This window comes from Argentina silus, assembly GCF_951799395.1.
Source record: "Argentina silus genome assembly, chromosome: 3".
NCBI classification, from domain to species: domain Eukaryota; kingdom Metazoa; phylum Chordata; class Actinopteri; order Argentiniformes; family Argentinidae; genus Argentina; species Argentina silus.
The window spans coordinates 31,408,027-31,421,433 of NC_139657.1; the positions used below are offsets into that span (position 1 = coordinate 31,408,027).

A 13,407-nucleotide genomic window follows, 5' to 3' on the forward strand; every position below is an offset into this window, starting at 1 on the left:
AAAATATATTTTCACTCTATTATTTATCTAGCCATGTCGCTGAGCAGATGAGAATTTCATGATGAATATGAATATGAATAGTACACCATCAACAGCTTCCTCCTGTGATAATGATTTAGCAACCAGCTTCAACACCAAACTAAGGGCAACTATCGACTCTGTAGCACCAGTCAAACTGAAAAAGGCTGTGGCCAAATTTAAAAGAATTTGCAGAAAGTCTGAGCGGACAAAAACTGCAGGTCCACCTTGATATTCTTCGAGAGCATCTTTCTGCTTTTAATAAGGCAATAAAAAAACGCCGAGACAGACGGGATCATTTCTCAAAATTGATAATGAATCATAACAACTCAAACAGTGCTCTTTTCAACGATTGACAGCCTTATAAATCCCGCCCACAAGACACCTGGTGATCTGCTCTCCACCTACAAATGTGAGGAATTTGCAACATACTTCTGAGATAAGAGAACCAATATTAGGTGAGGAGGATCACTCAGGCAAGACCTGAAGATGTGTTTGATGACTTACCCCACCTTCCACCACATGGAAGCACTATGAACTCTTTTGCAGTGGTCATACAGAAATGCTCAGCAAAGTGGGGGTCTGTTCATCTGCACCTAAAACTACCATGGTGAAACCCCTCCTGAAGAAAAGTAACTTAGACTCTTCAGTCCATAGCGATTTTAGGCCAATCTCCAACCTTCCCTTTTTAAGCAAAAAAATAATAATTCTTGAAAAAAAGGTGTTCAAACTGTTAAATAATCTCCTTATTCCCATTTGACATGTTCCAATCTGGCTTTTGTGCCGATCATAGCACTGAGATAGCACTATGTTGTTAAGTTATTAACTAGGTTCTTAATGACCTTAGAATTAATTAATTAATGCTGATGCCAAAATGCTCTTTGTCCTTGTCCTGCTGGACCTGAGTGCAGCTTTTGATACTGTGGACCATGATATCCTTATTGATAGACTTGAGAAGTGGGTTGGCCTCTCTGGTCCAGTTCTTAACTGGTGTAGGACCAACCTAACTGGCCATTTTGTTTCCCATTGGTGACCACACCTGTGGGGTTCCTCAAAGTTGAATTTTAGGGCCTGTACTCCTCGTCAGTGTCATCAGGAAGCACAATATTAATTACTGCAGTTACGAAGATGACACCCAGCTGTACATTTCTGTATCACCCAACAATTTCAGTTTGATTGATTTCCTGGTGAAATATGGATGTCACAGAACTTCATACAGCTCAACCAAGATAAGACAGAGGTACTAGTCATTCGAGCAAAAGCCGAAAGAGAGAAACTGTCTGCACACTTAAAGACACTACTTACAGTAACACTAAGCACCAGGCAAAAAAACAAGGTGTCACCATTGACTCAGATCTTAATTTTGAAACCCATATCAAGAATGTGACTAAAACATATTTGTATCACTTAAAGAAGAGTAAGTAAGTTTGTCGGAAATCTGCCATCGTGGAGAAATTCTGTCTGAAGTTGTCCAAACAACAACATCCTCCCTAATAATAATATATCCCCCCGAAATGAACTTGCAGTGTTGGACATTAGCTGTTGTGTTTCTGCATGCGCACACGATTGGGAGAGGCAGCCACCAGAGAAAGGTCAGTCTACTCCCCTAGAACACCCCTGGCACTAACAACATGTTTATATGCAAACCGAATGTCAGGTAGGACACTGCATTTTAAAAAGCGTGTTTTCCGAACCAAAACAGCGTTCGTAAATGAAATATTTATTCATAAGGGATTTATTATAAGGGATCTTGTTCCCTGATCGCTACCGATTAAAGATAGTCACTACAACCGTTAGGAAGCTTTTAGAAAGCTTGAATATTACATGGACCTTTACAGAACACAGCTGTAAAGGTGCAACCTTTCCTCTCCCAGGCTGACACTGAGAGACGAATGCATGCTTGTATTACTAGCAGCCTTGATTACTGTAACACTCTCCTGTCTGGTCGACCAAAGAAAGCTCTTGGCAAATGATACAAAATGCAGCAGCACGTGTCAGATGGAGAGCACATATCACACAAGTCTCTGCACTGATTACCTGTTAGTTTTATAATTTATTTTAAGATAATTGTATTAGTTTAGAAATCACTCTATGGTCATGCACACCACTGCATGTCAGACATGCTTTTAAGGTATATACCCTGTAGATCCCTCAGGTCCTCAGGTACTGGCCTTTTAACTATTCTGAAGATTCCAACAACACCTATCTACTTCCTGTTTCAAATGAATAATACTGGGCAGAGGTCTGCACAGGGATGCTACAGACACATTAGCACACTGCAAAATACTGTCACCTATCTAACCATCTGTAGGAGTCTGCAGTGCACAGGGGTTACACACTCATCAGTACCCTCTAAAACACTGTCACTATCATATTTCCTGTTCCACATGAATAGTACTATATAGGAGTCTGCAGAGGGGTTACCTTGTTGGGAAACACAGTGTCTATCTCCTCCTGCAGCTTGGTCATGATGTGAGGGTTGGTTGCCAGATTGTAGGCCAGGAAGGACAGAGAGCTACTGGTGGTCTCATAGCCAGCAAAGATGAACATCATTGCCTGGGACAAGATCTCATGGTCACTCAATCCTATGATGATGGAGAGAGGGGGAGAATGAGAGGGAGGAGAGGGAGAGTGGGAGAAATGGGGTGGTAGGTGTGAGAAAGGGACGAAGTAGAGTATTTCCACGGTGTGTTTGTAGGTATAGGTGTTTGAGGCAGGTACTGTATGTGTGTGTGTTAGATGCTAGTATACAGTGTGTGTGTGTGTGTGTGTGTGTGTGTGTGTGTGTGTGTGTGTGTGTGTGTGTGTTTAAGGCAGGCACCTTTACTCTGCTCCTCTCCCTTTGAGTTGCTGTCTTTCTGTGAGTCTATCATCAGCTGCAGGAAATCTACCCGACTCTGGAAGCAGGCTTACGTCAGATCAAAATCACATGAGAACTACCAGATGCTACCAAATCTCTACAATTGTATTACACAATACTGGCTGAAGATCGTATATTTGATCAGTTATATTTACATACCTTCCTGGTGCTAGACACGCGATTGGACTTGATCTTCTGAAAGACAGCGTAGAAGAAATCTGTGACCGAGGCAGGGAATAGGGATACCTCCATGTTTGCCATAACAGGACCCATGAAGGGGAAGAATGCTGGACGGACAGGAAATGCCACGGTTACAAACAGGAACAGGAAATACCATGATACGTGACTCCAATCCTATTCAATGCACAGCCCTGTCCAGAAACAACTCCTAGGCTCTATCCCTAGACACTTCTGTATCCAATCCACTCAGATCTCCAAGTGTCCAGCATTTAGGAACTAGAGGTTGGTTCTGGACAGGGCCCATGTGTTTGTCAAATGAGTAGAGCGCAAACCATTGGCAGTGTGGTTTATGTCAGTCTAATCAATAAAATCGATAGCTTCATTTATTAAGCACAAAATGACTGAAAGCTATATGGGGGCAGTTGTACCGACTGTGAGGAACAGTGGGCTGAAGATGTCAAACTTGAGCATTTTCTTGATGTTGGTCACAAAGGGGTCGGAGGGGTTGTGGAGGGAGTCGATGTCGACACTGAATGAAGTACTGACGACCACATCCATACTGTATGGTCCAAAGAACCTGGAACACAACCACACAATCTCTGACCACCAGAATCACAACCACAAAATTAAAGGGGGAGTTCACTGAAATTACAAATTCACCTTATCGTCTCGGAGATAAATACTCACTCCTTTAGTTCAATGGGCTCATCGTTATCAGCCGTCTTCTTCAGATTGCTGACCAAATTACCAGAGTGCTGCTTCATGATCCTGAGCATCTGAGTTGGGAAGGATACATGGAAAAATATCATGATTGATACGTGGATTAATATGTGCAAAACATATATTAATATCATGTTTGAAACAGGAATTATTTTAATGTTTATATAGCCTGAGAATATACATCCATACAGGATACATTATGTATATAGTCAAAAAATAAGTGACTCCAAAGATGAACTATTATTCTATACTCTGTCATCTGACCACTGAACTTATCGAAGATAAGATCAAATATACTTTATTGTCCCGGATGAAAATTTGTCTTGGATTAATTAATTAAAGTTGCTGCTTCACACAACAACAAACAACAATGAATACACACTATACACATAGTACAAATCACACACACACTCTCACACACACACACACACACACACACACACACGCGCGCGCGCGTCAGAGTTGTCAGTCATTCATTTATTTGTGTTGTATAAAGGAATGAATGAAAGAAGGAGAGGAGAGATGGGACTGTACCTCTTTGATCCGCCCACTGGTGAAGGAGGGAGACAGGACACTGCGGATCCGTCTCCATGCATCATCCTCAGCGATAAACACGGCGTCATACAGAGGCCTGTTGAGATAGATATTCTAGAAAAATAATAATAATTATAAACTGCAAGATTAACATACTATTAATAATGCTATAATAACAATGATATTATCTATTTAAGGAGCCCTTATGTTTTTTTCCCCATACAACAACTTCAATTTAGCGTATTACCCTCCTGTTAGTGAAAAGGGAGTTGCATTCCTTGATGAGGATGGTTTTGATCATGGCTGTGTCCATGATACACAGGATGGGCTGACGGCCATCATAGATCCTACAGACCAGCAAAAACAAAGATAGCCTCAATTCTTCGTGGCATTGATTCCACAAGATGTTGGAAACATTCCTTTGAGATTCTGGTCCATGATGACATGATTGCATCACTCAATTCCTGCAGATTTTTCAGGTTCACTTTCAAGATGTGAATCTCCCGTTCTACCACATCCCAAAGGTGTTCTATTGGATTCAGATCCTGGGAAGGCCACTGAAGAACACTGAACTCATTGTCATGTTCATGAAACCAGTTTAAGACAACTTTTGCTTTGTGACATTATCATGCTGACATTATCATACTGGAAGTAGCCATTAGAAGATGGGTCAATTGTGGCCATGAAGGGATGCACATGGTCAGCAACAATACTCAAATAGGCTGTGGCATTCAAGCGAATATACCGTAGATAGAGACAGACAGACCCATCACAGATCCTGCACTCTTAGAAAAAAAGTGCTACCTAGAACCAAAAAGGGTTCTTCTTCCACTCTCCCTTTGAAGAAACCTTTTGGGTTCCATGTAGAACCCTTTTCCACAGAAGGTTATACAGTACCGTGCGAAAGTAATGGGACAGTGAAGCATTTTTTCTTCTTTTTGGAGTTGAAATGAGAACGTAGAGATTCTCATCTTTTATTTGATGTTATTTGTGTACATATTGGTTTATCATTCAGAAATTACAACACTTTTATGCATAATCCCCCTATTTCAGGCTACACAAAAGTGATGGGACAATTGGCTTGACAGGTGTGTTCGTCAGGTGTGTTCCGTCACATAATTTGTGCAGTCTGCTATTGGTGTCTTGTCAACATGAGGACCAAAGAGATGTTATTGAAAGTCAGGGAAGCCATTATGATGCTGAAATATCAGAAAAAAATGAAACATTAAAACCTTAAACCTACCAACATCAACAGTTTGGAACTTCATTAAAAGGAAAGAAAGCACTGGTGAGCTAAGAAATCGCAAATGGCAAGGAAGACTTCCAGTGGATAACCTTAGAATGCTCACCATAATTAAAAAAAAAACAAAAAAAACAACAACTGCCCCATAGATTAGGAACACTCTCCAGGAGGTAGGCGTCAATGAGTCAGAGACTACCATCCGCAGAAGACTTCACCAGCAGAACTACAGAGTCTACACTGCAAGGTGCAAACCACTACTCAGCCACAAAAACAGGCTGGCCAGGTTACGGTTTGCTAAAAAGTACCTAAAAGAGCCTGCAGAGTTCAGGAAAAACATGTACCGGAGAAAGTGTGGAGAAAAAAAGGAACTGCCCAATATTCACAGCATACCACATCATCTGTGAAATATGGGGGAGGGGGTGTTATGCCTTGGGCATGTATGGCTTCCACTGGAACTGGCTCACGTCTCCTTTGATGAGGATGAATTCGGAAGTGTTCAGAAACATCTTGTCAGTCCAAGTACAAGTTAATTGCTCCAAACTCATTGGACGGCATTTCACCATACAGCAGGACAATGACCCAAAACATACTGCCATAGCAACTAGGAAATTATTCAGGGCCAAAAAGTGAATCCTATAGAATCCTATAGAACATGCATTTAATTTGCTGAAGAGGAGGACAAAACATCCTAAAAAAACAAACAACAATCGCTACAATATAGGTCTGGCAGAGCATTACCAGAGAAGATACCCAGCGTCTGGTTGGGTCAATGGGTCACAGACTTTTGCACTTTTGCATACAAAGGATTGGGGACCAAATACTAAACATGAGTGCTTAATTTGGACATTTGCATAATGCAAAAGAAGAAAAAATGCTTGTCCCATTACTTACGCAGGGCACTGCAAATGGAACCCATAAGAGTTATTCAACCAAAGAATCCTTTTAGAACCCTTTTTTTCTTTATTTTTTTAATTACATTTTTGCCCTTTCAATGACATGGAGGGAAGACACAATCACTTCCGATTTGAATTCTGACGTGTCGTGGCTCCTCTTTATTCATGCAGTTTGAGACGTGCTCAGAGGCAATATAGGAGCCTCAACCAATGAGAATCCAGGATGTTGTCAAACATTGGCAACGCACAAGTTGTGTTTGGGACCATACTACAGAATACTTAAAAGCTTAAAACTTAAATCGCTCAATAACAGATTCAAATTATTAATGTGGAAGCATGAAATTGTTGCTTGGGCAGTGTACTTGCATCAAGACAGATCATTTGTCTTGGTGTATGAGACCATTTCGTCGGTTGGATCGTCTGTGTTTGTGAAAATCGCACAGTGTCCGCCTGGTTTAAGAGTGTATACTGTAGACACTGAGAGATATATATATCCATCATAGTTAACAATAACCAGGATCAGTTTAGCAGACTCACCCCCACAGTTTCCCATATTTCTGGAATCAAAATTGGTGAAACCACCCTGGGAACAAAAAAACTAAACAAAAAAATAGCCAGTTCATAAATGCTTGTCATAAACCTGAATTATGGCTTAGTCTATGATGGCCCTTTTCCACTACAGACCGGCTCCCACTCCTCTCTTTTCGTTTTCGTTCAAAAGCTTTATTGCCCATTTTTCTGGGTAAAACAATTCATATTCAGCTCCCATGGCTTTCACCACAACAACACACATCATGGATGAGTCTACAATGTTGTTGTTTATGGGCTTAATCTCTACAAACCTTCTTATATCCCATTATCGTCCCGAGGAAAGGGATGGGTTTAGGACCAGGAATGCCTAGTTTTTTTAATATTCCATATGGCCAGTATCCATACCTGGTCAGAACAAATATAAATCAACAATCTGACTTGAAACAAAAGCAAAACGATCAAGTCATAGGTATCATTGAAACTGTTAGATAACTGTAATTATCAATACTATCATTTGTATGTATTATCACAACTAACTAACTAACAAATAATATTTTTTATTAAAACTTCTTACACTACGATCAGAGTGATGAGTAAGGCAAGGAGAGTTCATGTCTCGGTGGAGAAGTACGGAAGGTAACCCATCTTTACAGGTTCAATCGCTTCTTCTGAGTAACCCCGGACACGTCTGCTGAAGTGATTATTTTATCCCATCATGACACCTGTGTTTCAGATCATGAAAGAGTATGTGAGAGGTGAAGTTGAAGCCATGGCTAGTGAATGATTGAAAGGGGATCCCTGCGCAGAGGGCAACACTCAGTGATGTTATTGTCGGCCTTTATCTTAACATCCTGCTAATAGTTGCTGCCTGTTTGATCCCTATCGGGTTTTAATAGTTTGCAGACCCATTGATTCAAGAAGGACTATGGGGCAAATATTTTTGGGCAAATATTTTCTTTCGAGTAATACTGAATTTTACATATTTGAACTCCTCTAAAAATGTGTTATGTTCTTTACATGTATGCACTTGTTTTATATCATTGGCTCCTAAAAACAGTATTTCAAAATACTAGTTCAAAACACATCACATATTACAGTAATGAAGCAACTGATTAACATGAATACAGTGCTCTTCATAAGTATTGGAAAGAGGAAGCATTTTCTGTTCTTTTAGCTCTACACTTGGATTTGAAATCAAACAAATATTATGGGGTCAAAGTAGAGATTCTCAACTTTAATTCAATGGGTTTTTAAAAAAACATTTGTAAACATACTCCCACTATTTCAGGGCTTCAAAAGTATCATATAATGTCCAAATAAAGTACTAATGTTTCGTATTAGGTCAACAATCTGCCTGAAGTCTGCGACCCCACCAGGCACTATCCACTATCCACTATCCACTATCCACTATCCACTATCCACTCATCTTTAGAAAATCATTGACATTTCCACATGGTATTGTGTCATAGAGTAGCTTCCCTACAGCAATATTATCTTGACATTGGGATCCTTTGTCCAAACCATATTTCAGGGTGTATGTTTGGTTGCAGGGGCCCAGGCTGTGCTCTCTGACTGCTCCAACTGTAGTAGACCCTGCAGTGAGGAAGAGGTCAACATGCTGCAGTACCGTCAGCCAATCACACACAAGAACCAACAGATCGCCAAGACCTCCATTGCACCATGCACGCACGCACACACACACACACACACACACACACACACACACACACACACACACACACACACACACACACACACACACACACAAACACTGTCTCAACAGCCCCTTCCTTCACTCTCACTCTCTCTCTCTGTAGGTGGGTCAGGCTGCGTATTCAGCCTCTAAGGGGGGTATTGTTGGGATGACTCTACCCATCGCCCGAGACCTGGCACCCATGGACATCTGTGTGGTCACCATCGCACCCAGTCAGTAAACACACACACATACATACGCACTCTTTCACACACTCCTCCCCCCCCCCTTCCTCTCCATATCAGACAACCTCTCTCTCCCTCTCCTTAGGTTCTGTTCTCCACTCCTCTCCTGGCGGGTTAACCTGAGAAGGTGCGTTCATTCCTGGCCCGCCAAGTGCTCTTCCCCTCACGCCTGGGAGACCCTGCAGAGTTTGCCCACCTGGTGACATCACTGGCTGAGAACCCCATGATCAATGGAGAGGTCATCAAACTGGATGGAGCTATCCGCATGCAGCCCTGAGAGAGAGTGAGTGTGTGTGTGTGTGTGTGTGTGTGTGTGTGTGTGTGTGTGTCTGTGTGTGATCCAAGGTATACCACTGTGACAGCTCCGATGTGTGTGTGCATGTGAGGTGTGTGTTCATGTCTGGTACTCCAAGCGCTGCTGTACTGTACGCTCCATGCAGTTTTGTTTTGTTTTGTAAACTGATCCAGTAATAAACTTCTAATGAGTCTGAGTCTCTCCTCCTCTGTGTCTGTGTAAAGTGAGGTCAGTAGGAGCTAATAGGACAAATGAAACAAGAATGAGCCTTATGAGGCAAGTGTACCTTCATTTGTCCTATTAGAAGTGAATAGAACGCCTGGACACAGGAAATGCTAAATGCTAAAGTTCTCATAACATCACACCTGCACCAGTGTGTAGCTTTATGTACATGTCATCCACAACATTTGAGTGAAGGGAAAGGGACACATTTCTTTTGGAATGGAAAGGAGTCGAGGTACAGTATCTTGGTATACACACGTTTGCTCCAGTTTTGTACCCATTGACTGTGACCCTGTTTGTGTAAGAGGCTAGGGCTGACCCATTCTGATTCAAGATGTTTGTGTAAAAAAGGTATTTATTGCATATATTGTCCACTAAAAAGCAGATGATGGTACAAGTGTAAGGGACCAAGTGCTCCAACCTCAGTCTAGCCTGAAGATCATTCCATATCTAAGGAGCACAGCAGCTAAAAAGTTCTTCTCAATTCTGTAATCACTTGAAGGACATTAAATAGTAACAAGCTGCAAGTTTGATCGCCACTAAGTCGCCATAAAAGCAATGATGTGAGGTAAAATGGGAGTTTTAAAAGAACTGCTTCATATACAGATGAAATCCAATGATAAGCCCTTCTCAACGTCAAAGAATCCCAACCCACAGACTGATACAAAAGACAATGGTGGGTACAGAAAACATGCCTACAAATGAACTGCAGAGCAGAGTGATAAATCGGGTCTAGTGGTTTAAGAATTGAGGCTGTCGTGTGATTTTAAATTGTGTCACCATAATCACGGACAGGGAGGAGCATTGCCAAGACAATCTTCCTCCTATTATCAAACTGAAGCAAGACATTTCTTTACAAAACAAGTACAAGTCTAACTCACAAACTCTTGATCACTTTTTCAACATGTATTTTAAAAGTGTATCATCTATGTAAATGCCCAGGTACTTATAATGGGGAACTTGTTCAGTTTGGGTTCTTTTCAGGGTACAAATATGTTGATCATTGAAATCAATATTATGGCATATAGAGAAAAACATAACAGACCTCATGCATACCTCTTCAAATTAAGGTTTACCCAGATTGTTTCTAATCTAACCCATGTGCATACATGTGCCATGTTTTTTCTTCCTCAACTTGTAAATGTAAAAAACACAAACACCACCACTTTGTCTTTTTGTGGTGTTAGGAATACAGACCTCACAGATAAAAATGTTTTGATAAAGGTCATAAACCGAAACGTCGACACAATAAATAAGCAGAGGTAACAATCGTGTGTGCAGGAGTATTCATTTTTTACATACCTTTTCTTCCTAAACTCATCATCACTCAACATAGTTTACAGCTATGCAACTTGTAAAATACAGCATTTCAAACATGACACACAGTTTGCCTTTGAATATGACTTTAATGAAAGAGAATTGAAACGGCAAGTGTAGTTATAGTGGTAGTATGCAGGGTAGTTATTGTGGTAGTAAGTTTGGGATAGTTGTGGATTTCCAGAATTGTCTCTGTGTTGAAATATCTGAAAGAGAAAAATTGTCTTATCATTTGTATAGATAAAATCTAAATTATTTTGAGGTGATTTGAGAAGCCAAAATGATCATGCTTAGAATGCACTGTAAGCAGATAATGGAGGGCATACCTGTATTTTGTTTCCCTTTATGGAAAGCCCTCTCCATGCTCTCTCTGGCAAACTCCAGGTTCGCCGCCATTACTCTTTTCTTTTCAGTCTTCTCCTTCTCTCTCTCCATTTCTGTCTTCATCCTCTTCACGACATCTTCTGTAATCTTTGTCATCAACTCTTTCACTTCCCTCTCCCTCCTTTCCACCATATTATTTATCATCCCATCCATCTCTTCTCTCATGCGTTTAACGTCATCTTCTTTCTCCTTCAGGATTTTCTCCATCTCTTTCTCGACCACTTCTACTCTCTTCATTGCCTCCAACTCCTTTTTCACCCATTCAATATCCTTTTCTTTCTCCTGTTCATTCCTGTTTCTCTGTCTCTCCTCCTCTGCCCATTTCATCACCTCCATCCTCTCTTTCACTTGTTTCACCTCCATTTCTTTCTCCTCCAGGATTCTCTCCATCTCTTTCTCGGCCTCCTCTACTCTCTTCATCGCCTCCAACTCCTTTCTCATCCATTCAAAATCCTTTTCTTTCTCCTTCTCACTCCTGTTTCTCTCTCTCTCCTCCTCTGCCCATTTCATCACCTCCATCCTCTCTTTCACTTGTTTCACCTCCATTTCTTTCTCCTCCAGGATTCTCTCCATCTCTTCTACTGTCTTCATACCCGCCTCCATCTCCTTTCTCATCCATTCAATATCGTTTTCTTTCTCCTTCTCAATCTTCTCCTTCTCCCTCTCCATCTCTGTCTTCATCCACTTCACGACATCTTCTGTAATCTTTCTCATCTCCTCTTCCACTTCACTCTCCCTCCTTTCCAACATATTCTTTATCACATCCATCTCTTCTCTCACGTGTTTAACGTCACATTCTTTCTCCTCCAGGATTCTCTCCATCTCTCTCTCCATCTCTTCGACTCTCTTCATCGCCTCCAACTCCTTTCTCATCCATTCAAAATCCTTTTCTTTCTCCTTCTCACTCCTGTTTCTCTCTCTCTCCTCCTCTGCCCATTTCATCACCTCCATCCTCTCTTTCACTTGTTTCACCTCCCTTTCTTTCTCCTCCAGGATTCTCTCCATCTCTCTCTCCATCTCTTCTTCTCTCTTCATACCCGCCTCCATCTCCTTTCTCATCCATTCAATAACCTTTTCTTTCTCCTTTTCAATCTTCTCCCTCTCTCTCTCCATCTCTGTCTTCATCCTCATCTCCTCTTTCACTTCCCTCTCCCTCCTTTCCACCATATTCTTTATCATCACATCCATCTCTTCTCTCACACGTTTAACGTCGCATTCTTTCTCCTCCAGGATTTTCTCCTTCTCTCTCTCCACCTCCTCTACTCTCTTCATCACCTCCAACTCCTTTCTCATCCATTCAATATCCTTTTCTTTCTTCTTCTCATTCCTGTCTTTTTCTCTCTCCTCCTCTGCCCATTTCATCACCTCCATCCTCTCTTTCACTTGTTTCACCTCCATTTCTTTCTCCTCTAGGATTCTCTCCATCTCTCTGTCAACCTCTTCTACCCTTCTCTTCATCACCTCCATTGTTTCGGTCTCCTTCTCACTCATCTTTAATCTCTCTTCGCTCTTCTTTACCTCCTTCTCTCTCTCCTGCACCACCCTCTCTCTCTCCTCCACCTCCTTCTCTCTCCTCTTCATCTCATTTCTTGTTTTTTCCATCTCCCTCTGGAAAGTCTCCTCCATCTCCTTTGTCACTTTCTCCACCTCCTCCACCTCTTTCGCCTTTATTTCCAACTGGACAATCCTCTCCTCCAAATCCTTTTTGTTATTTTCCTGCGTCTTTTGAATGCGACTGAGTATTGCATTGCATTCATTCACTTTCTCAGTGTCTCTATCCAACACTTTCCTCTTCCTCTCCATATTATCCTTAAGATGGTTGACTATCTTCCTCTTCCTCTCCACCATTTCTCTGTCCTTGTCCACCATTTCTCTGTCCTTGTCCACCCTCTCTCTCTCCTCCTTCAGCCTCTCCTTCTCTGCATCGGTGTGCTCCTTCACCTTATGCAGAAGGTTTTGGGCTCCCTCCACCTCTTCCGCTCTCTCCTCCATCTCCCTCCTCCAACCCTCCTTCTCTTCCTTTCTTTCTTTAGCCACTCTGGCCCTCTCTCTCGTGTGCCTGGCCCGTCTTGATGTCCTCTGTGGGAGTGGGGTGTAGGCTGCGAAAGCTGCCGGTCCTGCTGCCTCCATCATCAGGGCAGCCTGATCCTCTTTACACTCCTGTGGACATACAGTGAACACACTACAGGTGCAGTCTCGAGAATGTCTCTATGAATGTATTTGTCTTTTCTGAGTATAAAACCATTCAATTGTCTCCAGTGATCTTTACATA

At 41.7% G+C, this 13,407-nt stretch overlaps 1 protein-coding gene and 2 pseudogenes across 3 annotated transcripts in view; all 3 read right to left on the reverse strand.

Annotated features, from left to right (window-relative positions):
- LOC310802306 (cytochrome P450 3A27-like) overlaps nucleotides 1-13,407 on the reverse strand; it is a 230,779-nt pseudogene that overhangs the window by 41,431 nt on the left and 175,941 nt on the right. The window lies entirely within an intron of this gene.
- The window catches only part of LOC310801558, a 70,073-nt pseudogene that overhangs the window by 1,318 nt on the left and 55,348 nt on the right, over nucleotides 1-13,407 (reverse strand). The window contains exons 15-17 of the transcript in view: nucleotides 3,038-3,165; nucleotides 2,840-2,915; nucleotides 2,443-2,603 (exon numbers count right to left, since the gene is read on the reverse strand). The product of the transcript in view is annotated as an uncharacterized misc_RNA (transcript). The remainder of the gene's footprint in view (nucleotides 1-2,442; nucleotides 2,604-2,839; nucleotides 2,916-3,037; nucleotides 3,166-13,407) is intronic.
- On the reverse strand, nucleotides 3,467-4,661 carry LOC310801559 (cytochrome P450 3A40-like; the record flags this gene model as incomplete). Its single annotated transcript, XM_083665628.1, has 4 exons — nucleotides 3,467-3,635; nucleotides 3,746-3,834; nucleotides 4,313-4,426; nucleotides 4,560-4,661. Coding segments are annotated over 4 exons (474 nt in total), but the record flags the coding sequence as incomplete, so codon positions are not given.